Source organism: Chrysemys picta, chromosome 10, assembly GCF_011386835.1.
Source record: "Chrysemys picta bellii isolate R12L10 chromosome 10, ASM1138683v2, whole genome shotgun sequence".
Taxonomy (NCBI): domain Eukaryota; kingdom Metazoa; phylum Chordata; order Testudines; family Emydidae; genus Chrysemys; species Chrysemys picta.
Genome location: NC_088800.1, coordinates 22,008,460 through 22,030,520, shown reverse-complemented (window position 1 = coordinate 22,030,520; position 22,061 = coordinate 22,008,460). Strand labels below are relative to the sequence as shown.

The 22,061-nt window shown below is 39.4% G+C and overlaps 1 protein-coding gene across 7 annotated transcripts in view; it reads right to left on the bottom strand.

The window, feature by feature from the left end:
* Nucleotides 1-22,061, bottom strand: part of DMXL2 (Dmx like 2) — a 113,326-nt gene that overhangs the window by 59,026 nt on the left and 32,239 nt on the right. For all 7 annotated transcript variants that reach the window (XR_010590995.1, XR_010590996.1, XR_010590997.1 and 4 more), the window contains exons 7-13: nucleotides 19,727-19,905; nucleotides 17,788-17,971; nucleotides 15,784-15,958; nucleotides 13,515-13,757; nucleotides 4,519-4,796; nucleotides 3,614-4,310; nucleotides 780-901 (exon numbers count right to left, since the gene is read on the bottom strand). Coding sequence is in view for 4 of the 7 variants with exons in the window: in XM_005295473.4 (XP_005295530.2) it covers nucleotides 780-901; nucleotides 3,614-4,310; nucleotides 4,519-4,796; nucleotides 13,515-13,757; nucleotides 15,784-15,958; nucleotides 17,788-17,971; nucleotides 19,727-19,905 (1,878 nt within the window). In the remaining 3 variants the exon portion in view is untranslated. The remainder of the gene's footprint in view (nucleotides 1-779; nucleotides 902-3,613; nucleotides 4,311-4,518; nucleotides 4,797-13,514; nucleotides 13,758-15,783; nucleotides 15,959-17,787; nucleotides 17,972-19,726; nucleotides 19,906-22,061) is intronic.

Sequence of the window (22,061 nt, the reverse complement as noted above, 5' to 3'; positions counted from 1 at the left end):
GGACAGAATGGGGATGACAGTGAAAGTGCAGGATAGGTCAGGAACTGGGGGAGCTGGGGAAGCCCATGGTGACCCTTAGCACTGTCTCTTCCCCCTTTCAGGTTCGTCCTGGCCAACAACCCCACTCTGCTCTCCTTTGAAAGCTCATTTTCCCAAGCCAAGTTGCTGGCTTGTTACATGCCTTTGCCTCCCGCTTTAGGCATAAGGCACATCTGCTGCTACTGTTTGGGGAACCCGGTCGCAGAAATCTAGTCCTAGTCTTTCACTAATACTAAATCCAGTGTTTTCAAAACTAATGATTATGGACACATGCAAATCTTTAAAAATATGCAAACTAAGCCCTGGTCTACACTGGGGAGGGGGAGTCGACCTAAGATACGCAACTTCAGCTAGGCAAATAGCGTAGCTGAAGTTGCCGTATCAGGTCGACTTACCTGGCCATGAGGACGGCGGGGAGTCAACCGCTGCCGCTCCCCCCATTGACTCCGCTTCCGCCTCTCGTGAGCTGGAGTTCCGGAGTCAATGGGGAGCGCGTTCGGGGATCGATTTATCCGCCTCTCGACGAGATGCGATAAATCAATCCCCGATAGATCAATCTCTACCCACCAATCCGGTGGGTAGTGAAGACCTGCCCTAAATAAAAATTGCATGACACGTCACATGGAGCTGCACAAAATTTGGCAGCTATGAGTAAAGTGAAGCTTTTGGAACAAAACTAATATGTTAAACTTTTGCCTTTTACATTTCAAGTCTCTCAAATAAGCTCTATGTAAACTTACAGAACATTCGGGGTCAGACAATTCATCTAGAAGTTTTCGTGCATCTACCACTGCTTGATACAGCCTCAGGTTTTTGCCATCAGATGCTACAAAGCAAGCACTAGCAGAATTGCAGTATGTACCTGAATCAAAACACCAAATACAAATTTTAGAATATAAACAGATTATACCACCATTTCTCCTCAATTATTGGCTGAAGTGACATTATGTAGCCAATTACAATCTATTTTATTGCATGAAACTATATTTAATTTTCAGACTAGTATTGCTGAAATATTGGCAAATGTCATGAAAATATGTAAGTTAAATACAATACTTCAATATTACATTAATCTCATTTCTTAATTTACGTTTTATGATAAATTTTAGTTATATAAAACAATCTAAGTAGACACAAAATCCAGGAGCATAATTAACATAAACAGGACCGGCTCCAGGGATTTGGCCGCCCCAAGCAGCCACAAAAACAAAAACAAAAAAAAGCTGCGATCGCGATCTGCGGCGGCAATTCGGCGGAAGGTCCTTCGCTCCTAGCGGGAGTGAGGGACCGTCCGCCGAATTGCCGCCGAATAGCTGGACCTGCCGCCCCTGTCCGGAGTGGCCGCCCCAAGCACCAGCTTGCCAAGCTGGTGCCTGGAGCCGGCCCTGAACATAAATGAATATTTATAAATAAACAAATCTTTGCAAGTGAGCAAAGACCAACAGGTATTATCCAGCTGAATAATATCTTCCTATTATGTCCACGACCTGGAAAATATAAACTCCTAATGTTAAAAGCAGCAACACAGTACAAATGTATACATTCAAGCAACCTGTAATGGTTTGTGTCCTTTTGGCTTCTCTACCATGTATAAAATAGGTCTGAAACACTGGATTTAATTTTGTTTTTGAATTAATTTTTTGCTTAGCTTCCTACATTAGAAATATCAGGTCATGACTCAGCTCTTTTTGGCTGGAGAACGCCTTAAAGGACTGAAGAACTTAATGAGATTATGACAGCACAGAAGACAAACTTAATCAGGAAGGGATATTTAATCAGAGCATTAAACATTTGGGAAGGGGCTTGTTGTTTTTGTTAATCTATTTAACTTGAACTCTTGAAAAACTCTTTCTTGAGTCCTCTAGCAAAAATATGGAGAAAAAGCTTTTGCTGTTTACTTTGCAGTTCATTTTTAAAGGTCTGGGAAGATGAGAAGAAAAAAAACAACAAAAAAACTCAGCTATCAAACGATCCAATATTCCTTAATTACAGTTTTAAGAAATATGCTTATGCATATCAGTGTTGTGATTCAGTAATTAGTGTTTAGCATTTTAAAGCTTAGTCTGAACACTGTTATTGAATTTAATAAGTACATAGTTAAATACTATACATTTGCTATGCAGATGAAACTTTCCAGCACAATATGCAAAGACTACAGATATGTCATGGTAAAGTTGTTTATGATATTTTGGAAGGTAAAAATTGAGTGACTGAAAAGGTTTAAAAATATTTATACGGAAGATTTTCTTGGCAGTAATATTAGAAAACACTAAAATTAAATCCAAGAATTAAAGAATTTATTAAACCTGATGCTCTAGTGTCATAGCATAAAACTATGACCTACTATAGTGGTGTCCCCTCCCCCTGCCCTCAACATCAATCCTCTGCCCCCTCTAAAACCTTATGTCTTCAGCATTAAAAAGTCAAAGGACCTGATTATTAAAACTTATTCAGCTTTAGAAACAGGCTTCTTCAAACCAGAAAAAGGTGTAAAGAAGTCTGTTATATATGAAAGGTCCCAACATGGAGGAAATTAAGTAGTTTATGGAAAGGTTGAGCAGGTTTAAAGTCTCAGTTTAAAAATATTCCCTATATAGAAGGATACAGTTATGACAAAGATGTCACCACTGTCAGAGACATTTTGCCATTTATATGGACCCTGCCACCGCACATTCCTAGTTTGTTAGTTCGCTTTGATCTAGTCGCATGTCAGAGGGCTATATCTAAGCAAACTAATGAACTGTTAATGCACAGCAGCTGATCAAATCCAACAAATCCTTTGTGAGGGCCTTGTGCATGTTAACAGTTTGTTATTTTGCTTTGATCTAGTTCTCTTTGAAATGCGACTAGATCAAAGCAAAAGAACAAGCTGTTAATGCGTGGTAGCTGACAATTTTTTGTTGCTGTGACCACATTGTGAAATTATCTATATTTTACCTTGGCTGTGCCATGAATTATGCATAATTTTACCATGACAAAAATCTTATCCATACCTATATATTATAAAAGTGATGATTTAAAACAAATTGATTGCTGGAGTATATAGTAAATCAATTTTGCAATTATGTTCTTAAATCAAAAAAAGTTAGCGTTATTTTCCTTCCCTAATAGGTTAGTTGAAGTCAGCACTTTGAAGGAAGCTCACAGAAGCTGGACAGATCAGGTCTCATCTCTTTCATGAATTCATTCCACTCAAAGCCCGAAGTTTTGAGTTAGTTCACAATAAAGATAACCTTTTTCCAAAGGACAGTGGGAGATATTACATCAACTGTTCTAACAATGTGTTACTATCTATACAACATTTTAAGTTTCCTATTTTAGTACAAGATATGCTTCGATAATACAAGTCAAACAATTAACCAAAAAAAATTGTTTTAATTTAATGATGTGTTCAAAGCAATGGGAGTTTCTTGAAAAAAACAAGGAAGGATAATGAAATTATATAATGTATAATGAAACAGATAATGCCTAAAATAATGAAATAATTAGTATACACTACTAAAGTAAATTATAAATATTTGGTTCAAACAGATTACATTTCATTGTTATGTAAAAAAAAGTACAACACACTCACCGAGACAATAGCTGGGAATAAGAGTTGGAAGCCAGGCCACGTTAGAGAAGGCAGAAGTGTGAAGCGAGTTAATTCGAGCCAATTCAGATACTCCTCCAGTATATGACAAAGGTCCAATGGGGTCTACACGCCACAGAATCAGCTCACTGTAGATTGCATTTGGGTCATGGAATGTACAAGTTGCTGCATTTCTAAGATGTTGCCTAGAAGAACCTTTTAAATGTTTAACAGGATCCATTATTTTGCTTAATCTATCAGAGTCCCATGGATGATCTGATTCGGGAGTTAACAGAGCATTATGATGAGAAGATGTTAATAACAAAGGTAAAACAGAATGGCAAGCCAGGTCATTGAGATGAAATCGGTGACCACAGTACCTAAATTTATGTGATACAGTAAGCACAGTGGTAAAAGCAGATTTATCAGCAAAAGTAACTGCCCACTGGTTTAGGGATCCATCTATATGTTTGGAAACCATCATTACGATAGGAGCCATTATATTCACATTTGGGCTACCCAGGGAAGAGCTTGGTCCATTAATTCCTAGAGTGCTATCTGGAATGTTAGTTGTCTTCTGATGCACAGCGCTACTGACATCTTTTGTAGAGGTAGTGCAAGCATACATCATGATGTTTTTACTAAGGGAGCTGGCATCTCCTGATGGAAATGCAACAGGAATCCGAGAAGAAAATGAAACCTAGGGGGGAAAAAAAGGCACAAAATAATGAAAAGTTTAGTTAAAATATAACCTTTTAAACACAAGCCCACCATAAACGTTAATATGTTTTTGCTGTTTTAGGTTACATTTGTTTTAAGATTAAATTAATATTTACATATGTTTCAATAACAAGTGTACTGTGAATATCTGTTAAAATAAGAAATAATTAAGTTGTCCAGTACTGTACCTGAACTTGTCTAAAGATTCCTGGATTGTACTCATCCAAATATTTCACATGCCACACTAAAAAAGTACCATCAATGGGGTGGATAGTAAAAAGCATGTCTGGATTCCTGTTCCATTCAGTAAGAAGCATTTCAATTTTCCGATCTAACAAAACTGTAGGAAGTGGCATACATGGGCTGGCTGATGGAGATGTTTTGGGGCTCCCATCTCTGTCTCCATCTTCATGTTCTGAAGAGCCTGTACCTGTTCCTGTCTCAGATTCTCTATCTATAGATAATTCTGAAACAGATAAACACAAACTGTCTTATACTACAGTAGAAATTTCCTTGCCATAATTTATAAAACAAAACACAAAACTTTATTAAAAAATATCAATTAAGGTGCTAAATAACAATGTTTATCACACTGCAAGCCTTTTGGGGGTAGAAACTGTCTTTTTGTTCTTTGCTTGTACAATGCCTAGCACAACAGGGTAATGGTTTATGACTGAGTTTCCTAGGCACTAATGAAAAATCATCATCTACAAAACCCACACACACAGAGGTCCCAAATTAATGTGACCCTTTCAGATAAGATGATTGTGATGAAATGTGCAGTATTTTACCGTTGATAGGGAAAAGGAATTGTGTGCATACAGTAAGAATTGTGATGCCCTTAACTACTTATTTCCTTGCGTGTAAGGACCTGGGTTTTATAAATGACGCGATAGGTCAGGCTGCTGTCATGAATTAATCTTACTTGGTTTTTGAAACAAAGATTTTTGGTTTTTAGAGTTTGCCAGGTAATTTTTCCCCTTTAGCTTGTGCAGCTAAAAAAAAGATACTTTTTTTTGAATTTTTAAATAAATGGAAGTAGCACCAGACAACTAAATTAAAGGTGCTGACCAAACTAATGATGGCTCCTTCCTTAATTCACAGTGCATCTGATAAAATACACTTTCTTATTATGTATCGAAGTTAACTACAGCATAGACGCACAATGCAGCCTTTATTCATTTAGAATAGTGATAAAAAGCATAAGAAGTCTAAAGACTTTAATTGGTAAATGTCAGGAAATCCCAATTTTACCATTCTCTCCCCACCCCAAACCAAAGAAAAAAATATTTCCATTGAAACTAACAGAAATTTCGATAGGCAAAGTAAGAAAAGTGCTGTTTGAGAACTTATGAGAGTCCAACCTTAATGTGCATAAAACATGTTGTAACCCTAGCATTAACAGACCTGGAAGAGTGACACCATTTAGGTAGCTTTAATTTTTTGAATCTCAACCTCGTTCTCATGCCTCTATTCCATGTGGAACATAAGGTCTTCACCACAGCCTTCCACCTTTTGCCGGTCTCCTGCTGCAGTCTTAGGCCTGGTCTACACTACGAGGTTAGGTCGAAACGAGCCGCGTTAGGTCAATTTTATAATGAATGCGTCTACACAACCAACCCCGTTCCGCCGACCTAAAGGGCCCTTAAAATCAACCGCTATACTTCTCCCCGATGAGGGGAGTAGCGCTAAAATCGACCTTCCTGGATCTAATTTGGGGTAGTGTAGATGCAGCGCTGTGCAATTCGACGGAGCTCCAATGTGACCACTCTGGACAGCACTTTCAACTCTGATGCACTAGCCAGGTACACAGGAAAAGCACCGGGAACTTTTGAATTTCATTTCCTGTTTGGTCAGCGTGGCAAGCTCAGCAGAACAGGTGACCATGCAGTCCCAGAATCGCAAATGAGCTCCAGCATGGAGCGAATAGGAGACACTGGATCTGACTGCAGAATAGGGAGAAGAATCTGTGCATGCAGAACTCCAATCCAGCAGAAGAAATGCTGATATATTTGCTAAAATCGCACAGGGCATGGTGCATAGAGGCTACACCAGGGATGCCTGCAAACCAAATTCTGTTGACCAGCCATGTATAATGTGTCACCATACCAGTAGGCGCTCAATATAAAAGGCAAAATGCAACCTTGTACCTAAAACATGTGTTGTCTGCTGTGAATTGCTTGATTCACTGTGAAAGAGTCTCCCTTTTGTTCTCAGAAATGTATCTTCTTAAAAGTCTACTCTCCTTTTTTTGCCCCCTGCAGCTGAAAATGCTTCTATGCTCCTCGCATCAACTCCCTGAGGTTATCGCAGATTAGAAGGTGGAAAAAAAACCACACTTGTGATGACATGTTTTCAGAGCTCACGCATCCTCCCGCACTGATAGGGGACAGCTGAATGCATGGAGGCATTCGGTGGCAGAGGCCAGGAAAGCATACAGTGGGCGTGATCACAACACGCAGGAGGAGATGCTGAGGCTAATGGGAGAGCAAACGGACACGATGAGGCATCTGGTGGAGCTGCAGGAAAGGCAACTAGAGTAAAGACCACTGCTGCAGCCACTGTGTAACCACCTGGCCTCCTCACCCAGACGCCCAAGAACGCGGGGAGGTGGAGACTCTGGGCACTCTGCCACTCAACTCTAGGAGATGGCCCAAGCAACAGAAGGCTGTCATTCAAACAGCTTTGATTTGTGGTGTGGCTACAATAAGCAATGTGGTCTTGTCCTTCTCTCCTCCCCCACCCCACCCGTTATCAAACCCTTTGTACACCCGGGCTTCCTTTTACTAGTCAGTGTTGTCAGTGTTCTCAAGTATTTTTTAATAAATAAAGAATGAATGGATTCAGAACAATAGGGACTTTATTTCCTGTGCCAGCTGTGGTCGAAGTGGGGAGGAGGATTGGCTTACAGGGAAGTATATTCACCAAGGAGGGTGGCTTTGCATCAAGGACTAACACATACAACTGTCAGAGTAGCAGCCGTGTTAGTCTGTATCCGCAAAAAGAAGAACAGGAGTACTTGTGGCACCTTAGAGACTAACAAATTTATTAGAGCATAAGCTTTCGTGGACTACAGCCCACTTCTTCGGATGCATATAGAATGGAACAAAAAGAAGAACAGGAGTACTTGTGGCACCTTAGAGACTAACAAATTTATTAGAGCATAAGCATAGAATTGATATGCAAACTAGACACAATCAACTCCGGTTTGAATAAGGACTGGGAATGGCTGAGCCATTACAAACATTGAATCTATCTCCCCTTGTAAGTATTCTCACACTTCTTATCAAACTGTCTGTACTGGGCTAGCTTGATTATCACTTCAAAAGTTTTTTTTCTCTTAATTAATTGGCCTCTCAGAGTTGGTAAGACAACTCCCACCTGTTTATGCTCTCTGTATGTGTGTATATATATCTCCTCAATATATGTTCCATTCTATATGCATCCGAAGAAGTGGGCTGTAGTCCACGAAAGCTTATGCTCTAATAAATTTGTTAGTCTCTAAGGTGCCACAAGTACTCCTGTTCTTCTTTTTACATACAACTGTCACACCGTAGCCTGGTCAGTCATTAAACTGTTTTTCAAAGCTTCTCTGATGAGCAGTATGCCTCGGTGTGCTCTTCTAATTTCCCTTGTGTCTGGCTGTTCAAAATTGGCCGCCAGGAGACCTGCCTCAACCTCCCACCCCACCATAAATGTCTCCCCCTTACTCTCACAGATATTATGGAGCACACAGCAAGCAGCAATAACAATGGGAATATTGCTTTCGTTGTGGTCTAACCTCAGCAAACTGCGACAGCGCCCCTTTAAACATCCAAAGGCACATTCTACCACCATTCTGCACTTGCTCAGCCTATAGTTGAGCTGCTCCTTACTGCTGTCCAGGCTGCCTGTGTATGGCTTCATGAGCCATGGGAGCAAGGGGTAGGCTGGGTCCCCAAGGATAACTATTGGCATTTCAACATACCCAACGGTAATTTTCTGGTCTGGGAAGAAAGTTCCTTCTTGCAGCTTTCCAAACAGTCCAGAGTTTCGAAAGATGCGAGTGTCTTGCACCTTTCCCAACCTTCCCATGTTGATGTCGGTGAAACGGTCCTTGTGATCCACCAGTGCTTGCAACACAATTGAGAAGTACCCTTTGCAGTTTATGTACTCTTTGGCAAAGTGGTCCAGTGCCAAGATAGGGATATACGTTCAGTTTATCATCCCCACCACAGTTAGAGAACCCCATTGCAGCAAAGCCATCCACTATGACCTGCACATTTCCGAGAGTCACGACCCTTCTTAGCAGAAGGGTATTGCTTGCCCTGGCTACTTGGATCATAGCAGCCCCCATGGCAGATTTGCCCACTCCGAATTGATTACCAACTGATCGGTAACAATCAGGCATTGCAAGCTTCCACAGGGCTATCGCCACTCACTTCTCAACTGTCAGGGCAGGTGTCATCTTGGTATTCCTGCACTTCAAGGAGGGGGAAAGCAACTCACAAAGTTCCATGAAAGTGGCCTTACGCATGCGAAAGTTTCACAGTCCCTGGGAATCATTCTATACCTGCAACACTATGTGGTCCCACCAGTCTGTGCTTGTTTGCCGGGCCCAGAATTGGCGTTCCACTGTATCAACATGCCCCAATGCTGCCCTGATATCCCAATTGCCACATCCCGTGCTTTCAGGAAGGTCTGTGTCCATGTCCACCTCACAATCTTTCTCATGCTGGCGATTCTTAGCTAGGCTCTGCACATACTGCAGGATAATGTGTGTGGTGTTTACAATGCTCACGAAAGCAGTGTGCAGCTGAGCGGGCTCCATGCTTGCTGTGCTATGATGTCTGCAAGGATAACGCAGGAAAAAAGGCGCAAAATGATTGTTTGCCATTGCTTTCAAGGAGGGAGGAGACTGATGACATATACCCAAAACCACCCGCGACAATGTTTTTGCCCCATCAGGCATTGGGAGCTTAACCCAGAATTCCAATAGGCAGCGGGGACTGTGGGATAGCTACCCACAGTGCACCACTCCGTGAGTCGATGCTAGCCAGAGTATTGAGGACACACTCCGCCGACCTAATGCACTTAGTGGCAACACACACAATCAACTGTATAAAATTGGTTACTGAAGTTCGACTTCTATAAAATCGACCTAATATCGTAGTGTAGACATGCCTGTAGCTTCTTCCCATATCATTTTAATAGCTTTCAATTCTGCTTCTATTGTGTCTTTCCACGTGATCCTTGATCTACCTTGTTGCCTCTTGCCCTGGGGGTTGCAATCCAATGCCTCTCTTATTATATTATTCAGGTCTTTCCTCCATGTATGCCCTGGACATCTCCATTTTCACTCCATAATTTCCTATCCTGTCAATTTGTTTCATCCTCCCTCAGAGTTCTTCATTTGTGATTTTTTTATTGGCCATCTGATAATGAGGACTTGTTTAAGACAGGTGTTTGTGAAAATCTGAAGTTTAGATAGCAAGGTCAAATCTCCTAGTTTCAGTGCCACATAGTAAGATTGAGTTTATAATGGTATTAAATATCTGAAGTTTAGTTTGGAGGGCAAGATTTCTGTTTCCAGACTGGTTTTAGAGTTATAAAGGCACATCTGGCTTTAATGTCTTTGTTTGTTCTACCTGTTATACTTACAGTGCTGCCAGGATATGTGAAATATCAAACTTTTTCTGTCAGTCCCAGATAGTGTTATTGGTATTTTGTTGTGTGTTGAACATCTACTGTCATGAAATAATTTTCTGGCGCGCGCACACACACACACACACACACACACACACTTTCCCACAACCGTGAAAATGTAAATTCATAAAAATCTAAAAAAATACCTTAAAATAAACATTGATATTATCCATTGAAATTATATAAAAAAGGCAAAATCAGATTGTGCCTACCCTAAAGACAGGGCACCAGGCAGTTCCAGAGTGAGAGTGGGGGGCAAAAGAGCCCAATTTAATGCTACTCTGAGCGGCATTAAAAAAAAAAAAGAGATTTTTTTCCACTAGAAAATCTGCTGGTTTGACAGTGGCCATTGGTGTCTAAAGGGTGGTGCCTAATCTCAACCCCATACTCCAGATATTATGCAAAACCTCAACTGTACATAACCTGAGTGTAAGGGCTTTCATTATCTTGGGGAAAACAATGCCGTGTGCTTGAAATGGTTCAGGACTTGAACTGGAAAAAAGGAACAGGCACTCGCCTAAATACTGCCCACATGAGATACTTCTCACAGTAGATTGTGCAGATACTCAAAATATGGCTATGCCTTCTCTGCTGGGCTCCTCAGGCTTGGCTTCCCCTCAGTGAGGTTCAAAAATGCATACAGAGACAGGGCCATATTAAAACCCAGGTCATCTGCATAGGGTCCCAGGTAGCTGAGTCATGTGATGCCATCAGAATTGCAGGGTTTATTTATTTATTTATTTTTAATGTTTCAAGCCTTCATTGTTGCAAAGAATAGCTGGAAAAGTGAACTGTGTATAACTGATGTAGTGATGTCTATCTGAGCCTGCATATGGCCTCCAGCAAATGGAAGAGCCAAGAAGTCAACTGACCCTTGCAGCTTTGAGTGGGTTGGTCTGAATGGGATGTGTGGCTTGCATGCACTGCTGGGTCTGACAGAATTGGCTTCATGTCATGGGGTGTATCAACCCCAAACTAGCCAAAAAGGTGTTAACTGAAGCCTGAGAGCTTATTAGCCCCACCTTGTTACACTAACAGCTGTGCCAGGCTCAGGAAGCAATTAAAAGGAAGGAGTGCAATTTGGGTGGAAGGGAGACTTTAGGAGAGATGTGGTTTGGAGTCACTTCTCTGCAGGAAGGGCCTGACAAAACCAGGCAGATGAAGAACTGTGAGATAAGCTAAGGAGCAGAGTTAGCTCCTGTGGTCGGCCTTGAAAAAGGGGCAAGATGCCTGGGAGGGAGCCCTGTTGGTTGGTGTTTTGCAGAAGGACAGAGAACTGGGGAGAACCTAAGGCTATGTCTACGCTATGGCTTATGCCAGCATAATTTTTGTCACTCAGGGGTGGGAATAAACCACCCCCGAGTGACATAAATTATGCTGTCATAAGCACTTGTGTGCATAGCGCTATGTTGACAGGAGACCTTCTCCCGCCGATGTAGCTTTTGCCACTCACAGAGTTCATTCTGCCTTTAGCATAGAGTGTCTACACCACACGCACTGCAGCTGCGCAGATGTATCAGTACAGCTACGCTGCTATACATATAGACATGGCTGAAAACTGACTAAAAGCTTAACTGGGAAGGGCAGAAGTTGCTTAGATTGTATTTTCATATCATTTTGTTGTTTGTTTGTTTTAATTTTGCTGAGGGACTCCAGGAAAAGCCCTGTGAGCCACTACTGTTGTGGAAGAGGAGTCTAGTAGGGGTATAAGACGTTGTGCTGATTGCCATTATTTTGTTGGACACTATTTGTTTTGGACACTGAAACCCCCAAAGGGGTGTAACTATAGTGTGGCGTGGCTGGAGGGCCCAGTCACCCTGGTACCCGACCACTGAAGTCTTGAAGAGGATGGCGAGAGAGTTGCTGAAATGCTGTCAAAGGTAACAAGGGGGCGCTCTGGAATGGTAAGTTGATGACGCTCCCCCTTGGTGGGGCTCAGATGAACCGCTGGGCTTCGTTCCTTTCCTAGCTGGCCTGTTAGCTCCATGAGGGGAAGAAGTGGTGGTGTTCTCAAGCATCATCCATTCATGGCAGCAAAATGAAATGTTACTTTCAGAACATTAGGCAGAAATTCATAATTCAGTCTCCTCTCTGACAGTGGTTAAACCTTCTTCTTCTTCCCCTTTTCCCAGCTAATTGGGGTTAGGTCACTAGATCAGTCTTTTGCTTGCTTGCTAGTCCAACGCTCACTCCATATCCACTTCCTCATGCTGTACACAGTCTATCCACTATTTTCTTGGCTGTCCTTCTCTGACCACAAACTTAAATCTCAAGTGCCTCCTGTACAGAATTCCCTTCATTCATCCTTCACACGTCTAAACCATCTCAGCTTCCTGTCTTGCAGCTTCTCTCTGATACCACAAACCTTCGTCTCACTTCTGATAACATCATTCTGCATTTGGTCCAGCAACATCACCCCCTCACTGCCCTCAAACATCTCATTTCCATGGCTTCAAGTTTTCTCAAGTGCCTCTCTTTGGTTGCCCACCTCTCTGATCCATCTTGCCATGGCTTTGTATAATTGTCCCTTAAGTAGTCTGGGTATCCATTTATCAAAAATCATTCCACATATCTTGTGCCATTACATTAGTGGTGGAACAATGAACAATATTAACATATGAAATACCACTGGGCATTGGAGTTAACGCCAGTGGTGTTAACATGGGTCAGGTCACACCTCCCAGAGATACTCTTACAGGTTGTGCGCATCTGCACACTCAGGTAGACACTACTGCACTTCACATTTTCAAGATTGTCTTCAGAACTATATGGGGGATAGCCTTAGTATTTTATTTATGAAAGCTGAGATTCTGAGAAACTAGATGGGATGGCCCAATGTGAAGCAGTCCAGTTCAGATTTTGGATACCACTACTAACTTCCTTCCATTTGTGCTTGCCTGCCACAGGTCAATGACCCGATGTGAAGCAGTCCAGTTCATATCTTGGTTACCACTACCAACTTCCTTCCATTTGTGCTTGCCTGCCACATTTGGCTATAATTTGTACTTATCTTCTCTTTTGCATATAGTAAAAGGAATGACCCAAAATTAGCAACATTTTATTTCTGTGTGCAAATCCCACTCTCTCTAGGCTAAGGAAAGAGATAATTATACATTAATATCAAGCAGACATTTTAACAGAAAAGCATACTTGAAGTTAAATATATAATTATCTCAATGAGACTCTAAATGTAAGAGAATAATCAACCACTGATATGCAAACAGACATACAATAATGTTCAGTATAAACCCCTTAATATAAAACCTAGGTTTTCATTATAATCTATAAAAAATGGAGAGAGTCTTCACAACCTTCCAAAATAAAGACTGTTAAACCTTTCATGCAAGAGATTATTGTGCCCACTTGTGGTTGCAGCCTACAGCACATGAAACCTAAACTATAAATGCCTATATTTGTGATGTGTGACATCATATATATACTATGTTTGCTAGAGTAATTCTAATGTAGACATTATAAAATAATAACCCGGATTACCAACCATGATCTAGTTTCATATGTAAGCCTCTCTCTTTCTCCTCCATTTCCTCCTCCTCCTCCTCTTCACCATCAGCATCAGCATCATCTTGTTCTGGTTGTTGTTCAGCAAGTTTTCTTAGATGCTGCAGAAATACTTCAATTGAGGATGTAAAATTAAATTCTTTATTATTCAGCCAATGAACCACAAAGCCTCCATTTCCTTCGTCTACATTAAAAGCTGTCCCAGCTAACACTGATGGAATATCTGTGGAAATAAAATTTAATTAAAAAAATCCCCACCAAAACCACAACATAAGTAATTGTAAATTAGCTATCTAAAATACATAACCTCATAAATTTATACCTGTAAGCTAAAACAAGTTATACACACAAGACAGTGGATAATTTACAGATACTAATGGAAATAGGTTGTTATAAGATGAAGAAAGAAAATTAGCTTTGTTCCATAAACAAAAACTAGTTGCAATAACAAAAGTTAAGGTTCTCTACATGAAAAACATTGGAGTTATGTATAAAATTATTCACAAAACCAAACCATTTAAAGGCAAGTGTAATAAAGCTTATGCTACCCACAAACGTTCTTACCAAATATTAATCATAACATAGCTCAAACTCTGATAAGTTATTCTTAAAATGTATTTTTGTTATCTTGTTTTCATACCTACACGTTTCTTTGAGGGATACTGTCAAATGGAAAATATTCAGTTACTATATTTATCAACGGACAATTTTTCAGTATCATATTTATGTGCTCTCTGAACTTAATAGAATAATGCTGTATGTGTAGTTTAATAAAAAAGTGTATAATAATTGGCAAAATTATACATGTTTCTGCTGACTTGCATTTGGGACTCAATGTGCTACATTAATGTATAAATATAAACTTTTATAATTTCTTTTTCAAAATGCTTTTGTTTTGTATTTATAGTTTGATATTATGGGTGTAAGAATTTTGGGTCAGAGTTAAGGTTGTTGTGGTTGAGATCAAATATGCATTTCTTTATACTTGACAAGAACAATTTATTTGTTTATTATGTGGACAGTGTATAATTTATGGCCTTAACTATTTATATCCTTTAAGTGCTAGGGTTTTGTAAATATGGTAAGTAACTACACTGCTATTAGTTAACAACTTCTTTAATTAAAAAAAAGCTTGTTTTGGGAATTTCATGGGGTTTTGTTAATGCTTTATTTTTAAAATTGTGTGTAGTTAAAGAGACTCCTATTTAACAAATTTTTAAATAGGAGAAGACGTATCACCAGATGGAAGAAGGGAGTGGTGGCTGGCTAAAGACTTGTACAGAACGCTCTCACTCAATGTACACCACTGAGGATGCACATGTTCCATGGGTACCTATGTTAGGCTGCGCTTGTAAGTGGACATGGCTATCTTCAGAAGTGCTCAAAAATTATAGTAAATTGAAGTATCAGACCTAAAGACCAGAACCAATGTCACTTGATTCCACTGCTGAAGACAAACCCGACAGGCCACAGTGCCTCCCAGGCATGTCCCTAAACCTTTGTGCACATTTCTCCCAAAGCACCTATCATTATCATACCTAAAGGAACATCTACACTGGAGCTGGAGGTGAAATTCCCAGCTTTGGTAGACATAACTGCAATAGCTCTGATTGAACAGGGGTGCTAAACATAGCAGTGTAGCCATAGGTGCACAAGCGGCAGGACAGGTTTGCCACCCCAAGTATATACCTAGGGTTGCAGACAGGATTGTACACAGGGCAGCTAGCATGTCCTGCTACCCATGTGGCTGTATCTATACTGCTATTTTTAGCACGCTAGCTCAATCACAGCTAGCAAACGTACATCTACCTGAGCTGGAAATTACACTCCGGTGTCAGTGTGAACATACTCTAAGTGCAACTTATTGCCCCCAAAACGTTAAGAGTTCTGCAAAGGACCCTCCCCGCCAAACCCAAGAACAAACCAAACTTGAGTTTGTGCCTTCTTTTGGTTCTTTATTATGTACAAAGATGACCCAAAGGTTTTGTTTTTCATCTTTAAATAAAAAAAAAAAAAAGAAGAAGATGGGGGAGAGTGTTTGTTTAGTTTTTACATTAGAAATTCAGGTGCTGTCTGTCCTGCAAGACTCTATGATAATTAAAGACTAGTGAAATGACGTCTTTGATATGGACAGTACTTAAGAAAGCAGATCAAACCATGAGCACTACGCGAACACCATCTCCCTAATATTTACATTTTGGATAAATTATTATTGGGCATTTAAAGGAAAAAAAAAAAAGTATTTTCACCTGTGGTAGGGTTGATGCTTGCTGCTATATGAAAGTGACAGAGTGCATTAGCATGATGTGAAATATGACGCTGAACTTCATGCGAGCCCTGTTGACCAGGCAATAATTCTGTGTGGGTAATAAGAACTGAAGATCTTCTTTGTCCTTTTCTCATATTTTTTAAGTGGTGAAGTGTCTGAAGTAAAGAGAAAAATCACATTTAAATCTAAAAGAAAACAATGCATTGTGAAGTTGATTCATGAGAATATATCTATGCAAATCCTGAAACTTTTATGGTTTCCTAATACCTAAGATGTGACGACCCTGCATGTAGATTGTTTGAGGTTGTTAAACTGTGCACTTTTTTTTTCTAATCAAAGCCACATTTGAAAGCCTTCAAGTCTCTGCTCTAATCAAAAAACTATTATTTTGTGACAGCATTTGTATAGAGACAGAGCAGTAATAACTTTTGTTTACCAGCAGAGTAAGCATGTCTTAGTATGAAAGCAGCTGTCATTCCAAAAGTTGTCACAGCTATTAGTCTGATAAAGCAGACTACTGTACCTCTTTCAGGAGTCTGATTTGTCTTGTGTACCCCAAGTTTCACCTCACTTAAAAACTCAGGTTTTGGCTTCAGCCCCACACAGTGGGACTTGAGCTTCACCCCCACGCGGCTTCAGCTTTCTACCCTGGGCCCCAGCGAGTCTAATGCTGGCCCTGGTGACCCCATTAAAATGAACACACAATCCTCTTTGGGGTTGAAACCCACTGTTTGAGAACTGCTGAAAATATAGAATAGTATAAATAATTAGTATAGTATTAGTATATAGAATAGTATAAACAATTATTGGCTGAATGAAATTTTAGTTTGTACTTACTTCACTAGTGCTTTTTATGCAGCCTATTGTAAAACTAGGCAAAATTTCTGGTTGAGTTGATGTACCCCTTGGAAGATCTCTGAGTACCCCTATGGATACATGTACCCCTGGTTGAGAACCACTGTGATAACGGATCCTTGAGCCAACGACCTTCCAGAGGCATCATACTTTGCAACACACTTTGGATTTGTATTATTTTTGTATTACTCTACATAATCTTCACACTTGTCTTGATTAATTCTAAAAGCCTTCAGCTTTCAGGAGTAGCACAAATAACTGAGGCCATAATTTAAAGACAATGGCTTCTAAAAGTTCAACTGAGGGCATAATTTGTCCTGCTACGTATTTGTTACTGGTGATATGCCAGAAGGGAAGAGCCCAGTATGATTTTCATAGCCCAGGATGAGTTTTCAAAACTGGTAGTTTATTCCCTCTAAACTAAAAATTTTATACAGATACCACTGAGACTCAAACATGAAACACCACAATGCCATCTTTGCAAAGACATTTTTCAAAGCAGAACAGCCCTTTAAAGACATTAACCAAACCAAATCACTTAGAGACCAAAAGAAAAGGTTTGTATTGATGGCATACATTTTACCTGGATCGAGCTGAAAAATCTCCCCAGTACTGAAACTGTCTTCTTAGTAAGCAATGCAATGAAAACCAAATGAGCAGGAAATTTTATATTTTTTAAAGACTACGTCTCAATTATATGCTACTATCTAATCTTATTAAGGGGTAATAATATTTTCCTTATATGCGTCCAAGAGAATGTTTCAATGCTCGGTTTCCATGGATGTTTTCACAAGTATGGAATGTCATTCTCCAACCAGAATGAAACCACCAATTACTGTGCAGTATTTAACATCATCTGCTCCTAACAACTCTACACTCAGCTGAGGAGGAAGCAGATTCATTCAATTTTTCATCTGAGTCTTAAGGGTTTTATTCTCTCTTTCTTCTTGAGTGATCTGTTGTAAATGGAGTATGTGAAAGAACTCTGACTGTTACATTCTGATCTACTGTATACTAGAAGCTAGACAACATGTGGTTTCAGTTTTCCAAATCCCTTAAAAATTTTACCTACCCAAAATGTTAACTACTGAAATAAAAAATAATTAGTAACATACATATTTAACAGTACCTCTAGAGCATGCTGTATTCTGTCTTTTTGCCTTCCAGAATGCAACAGGCTGCTGCTACTGCTGGAAGTGCTAGTCTCACAGATCTGCTCACCCAGAAGACTATCCTCTGGTAATAAAGTCTCTGCCCACAGCCGACAGATACCATCATGGCATGAAGTAAGTAACACGTTACAGACCGACCCCCTGAAAATAAACATGTCAGGATTACCTCATGTAACTAAATGAAGTACAGTTACACAACTGAAAATACAAAAACATACAAGTGTTAGGCAGTTATGATCCGCTTCTTGGAAGGTTTTTGGACCTGAAACATGTTTATAATAGTGGTAACAATTTAAATATGCTAGCTAATGGCAAACTGTAGATTACCAACAAAAGTGCATCTGATAGTAACATCAATTCAGATGAATTAACTGAACACTACTATAAGCAAGTTTATAGTTACAGTTATAATTATCTGGTTTGCTGGGTTGTGTAAAGTATGAGCATGTACACTGCATCACTACAGGAGTGAAAATGAAATCCTAAACTACTACATCTATCATGTCTGCTTTAGAAAGGAGTTAGTTCATTAACAGCAATTTACACAGATTTTCCTTCCAATGCCGTAATAACATTTCCTGAAGAAAAGATTTATACTTGTGCTTCCTACACTTAACAATGTATTAAAGTTTAGATCAGATTTTATAGCACTACTGATGTCAATAGGACTTCTTGCTTGAGTAAGTGTTCACCAATGTAATAAGGGTTGCATAACTTCACCCTTCAAAATACCGTGCTCCCTCTGTAATAGCTGATGACATTACTAACACATACAGTTGTTACCATTAAAAAACAGCAACCTTTTTAATGGTGACCACTCTAAAACAAGCCAAGGAGCTATATTCCCCATCCCTCTTGGCTGCAATGTCAACTTAATATTTAGGGCCCTGAATTCAGGTCCTAGAAAGTAAGTGAAGAAATTCATTCTAAAATATTTTGAAATGTAATTTAAGAGCTACATTTAAAATCTATACATAGTTTCTTATAATTTTATAAGGGGTATATCACGACTTCAGCTCTGGCTACTTTGTGCCCTTTTGGTCCCCAGGTGGCCCAGGACCGGCAGAGCAAAAGGTGGCTTGAAGTCAATATTGCACGTCTTCGCAACACCCTCCCTTCCCCACACACACATTAGGTACAGCTAAGGAGCTGGCCTGACAGCTTTTCAGCTCTTTATTAGATCTTCTTATATTTGTATGCAATTCTGTGACTGACAGTGGTTGTCTAAACATTCGGAAACCTACAATCATGGTTCGCTACTATTTGAAATGTATAGAAAAGTTGATACTTTTCAAATAGTAGTAAGGGATTGCTAAAGGGTGACCTATGCCCCAGTCCTGCCAATACTTATACACATGTTTACCTTGAAGCATACAAGTAGTCCCAATGAAGTCAATGGGACTACGCACATGTTTAGTGCAGAGAGAGATCACAGTATGTTGAACTCAGGTCTTGTCACCTTTTAATAAATTACAGGTGAGATGTACATAAGTATTTGCAGAATTGGGGCCCTACAATTCAATGAAAATGTGTGTTAGTTCCAAAAGAAGTAGGGAAAATACTAGATGATTGAATTAAATAACTATCATAACAAACAGAAGCTGAAATTATATGTGCACATCCTTAAGCATTACATTTTAGGTATAATACATAAATATATTTAAACTATCATGAAGACAAAGGCCAAAATTTAAACTTGGATGTCTAAAATTAAGGTGCCTGAATTTAGATGTAGGTACAATAATGGACGTGGTCTAATTTAGAAATGTGCCCAAAAAGTGAATGAGAAACCGCTGAAAATGAAGCTATTTTTATTCATGTACCTATTTAAGAGCCTAATTTGAAGCACTCAGGCTTGAAAATTTTGATCAAAATTCCTAACAGGAACTTTCTAACCTGGGCATGTACTTGCTAGTGTTACGCCATGAAAATCCTGTCACCGCTCGAGGATGTGCCAAATAAACAAAGGAAAAGTGAACAAGTGCTGAGCTTTTTTTCTTTTCTTCACTCTCTCGTGGTAGAAGAGATGATTTCCACCCAGTCATTGGATACCATACCTTTAAGAGACAATCATCCTGGGAAAAGAAACAAAAACATACATAGGATGAATGGGCTACAAGTACAAATGTCACAAAAAGGAAACCCAAAAGTATGGATGAAGTTAGGTTGGTGGTGTACATCTAATGACTTAGTTAATTAAAACCAAGTTGAAATGTTGATATAGCATCACCACCAATACAGAGAGGTAACTTATTAAAAATGTATATTTTTAATGTGTGTGGAGAATTAATTTACAGTAGCCTATTCAATTTCATGTTTTAAAATTACCAAACGTTATATAACACAGTACGACGATATGGTGGACAGCACATATCGAAACTGCATGAGCAAAAAAATGACTGCCAGCTTATTTGTGATCAAGTATTTGAGTGTGTGCAGGAAACTGATGTAATGTCTGGCAGAAGGAAAGATCTAGCTGGTGTAATTCACCAATTTTACACCGACTAAGAATCTGACCCTACATGCATACCACTATACATTTAGAGCTCCTTTCCTAGTAAGAAATACAGACAAAATAAGATGTGGCACACAATTAAGGTAAGAAGGAGAGAGAACAAAGAAAGAATTTCTAATAGATGTTAATTTTATAAAGGGATTTGGAGGACAGTGAAGGCAGTTGTAGCACAAACAGAAGAAGACAGCCAAATATAGGTATAGTATGAATGAATGACAACGGAAGAAACATGAAGAAAGCAGTAAAGAGATGATTATAGAGAATGAAGGAAAAAGTGTGGAAGCCACTTAATGCTTGGTCTGGGGAAACACATATAAGTCTGCATAGTGTCTTTAAGGTAAGGACGTGGTGGATGAATTGGAAGGGATAAGAAACTGGAAGCCAATGAAGAGGCAGGCATGGAAATGTGTTAAGGGTAGCATGAGAGAGAATTTTAGCAGTAGTCTTTTTGCCTTTTGAATAGATGGAAGAACAATATTCTTCCATGCTACCTTACTCTCTTTGTCCAAATCTTTCTTAAATTCTCCTAGGAATTCTTTCTACCTCATTCTCCTCATTAATCTGTCCTCACTGGTGTTTAGAATCTCTGCTTCATAACTGAAGCAGATAGTATCAGAAATAAAACTACAAGCCAATTTCTTCCTTTGCTCCCTTTTTGACCCTTTTCAGGTTCCTTTCACCAGATTTTCAGTAGGTTAGACTGACATACACCTGCATTAGTGTGTGTTAAGAGATGCCTATGTGCCCAATAATTATCAGTGTAAATACAATTACACAATGGTAGGAGAATAGCTCTCTCAGTTGCAGAACTGCCTTAGGTAGGGAGAAGAAAATGGAATGAAATCATGTTTTAAAAAAAATCTATTACAGACCTCTCACAGCCTCGCTAAAAAATAAAATTCCCACAAACAGATCACAAGATATGCTTACCACAGATCCTGCAAGCAGGACTAACAAAAATGCTTGGCAGGCGGCAATGTTAAGAGTTATGATTAAAGATATACATCCAATAGAGCTATATGTTGCAACCTAAATGGAAGCCTCTTCTGACACAGAGGCAGAGAATGGGCTTCTGGTACCATCTGCTGCAATTATCTAGTCAGGGAATCTTGTCTGTATAAACGTATATGCACAACAGATGGAGATATGCAAAGAATAAGACTTTCAAAGCCTAGCTTTTGGTCACTTTCTAATCACAAGGATCTTAAGATGTAGTACCTAGCCAAGACACTACAGTGGGCACATTCCTAGTGAAGTCACACACACACTGGTCTATAACAGCAACATAACCACCATGCTGGTGACTCAAGGTAACCATTAAGGAGAAGAGTTAAGAGTTGAAGTAAATAAAAAAATTAGTTCCTCAAACTCATCTTTTCCCTTAGTGGAATTAGTGGTATGACTAACAAATGCTGAACTATCAGAATGTAAACTCAAGAAGATCACTCCAGTGACAGGACTTTAGATAAACATATAGTTACTTGAAAATTTAATCCCAAAAGCAGTTTGAGAAAGATATGAAAAACTGAAATGGAGGGTAAGAATGGAAGTTGAAACTCAATCTTCACTATACATTTGAAACTGTTTGGTAATTATTTGGATATTGGGATTAGTTTTGCTTAACTATGGCTACATAATTGCACACAGTCCATAATTTTTGCATATTATTGATCATCAAGCATGTGATGAATCCACACCCGAAGACTTAGCTAGCTA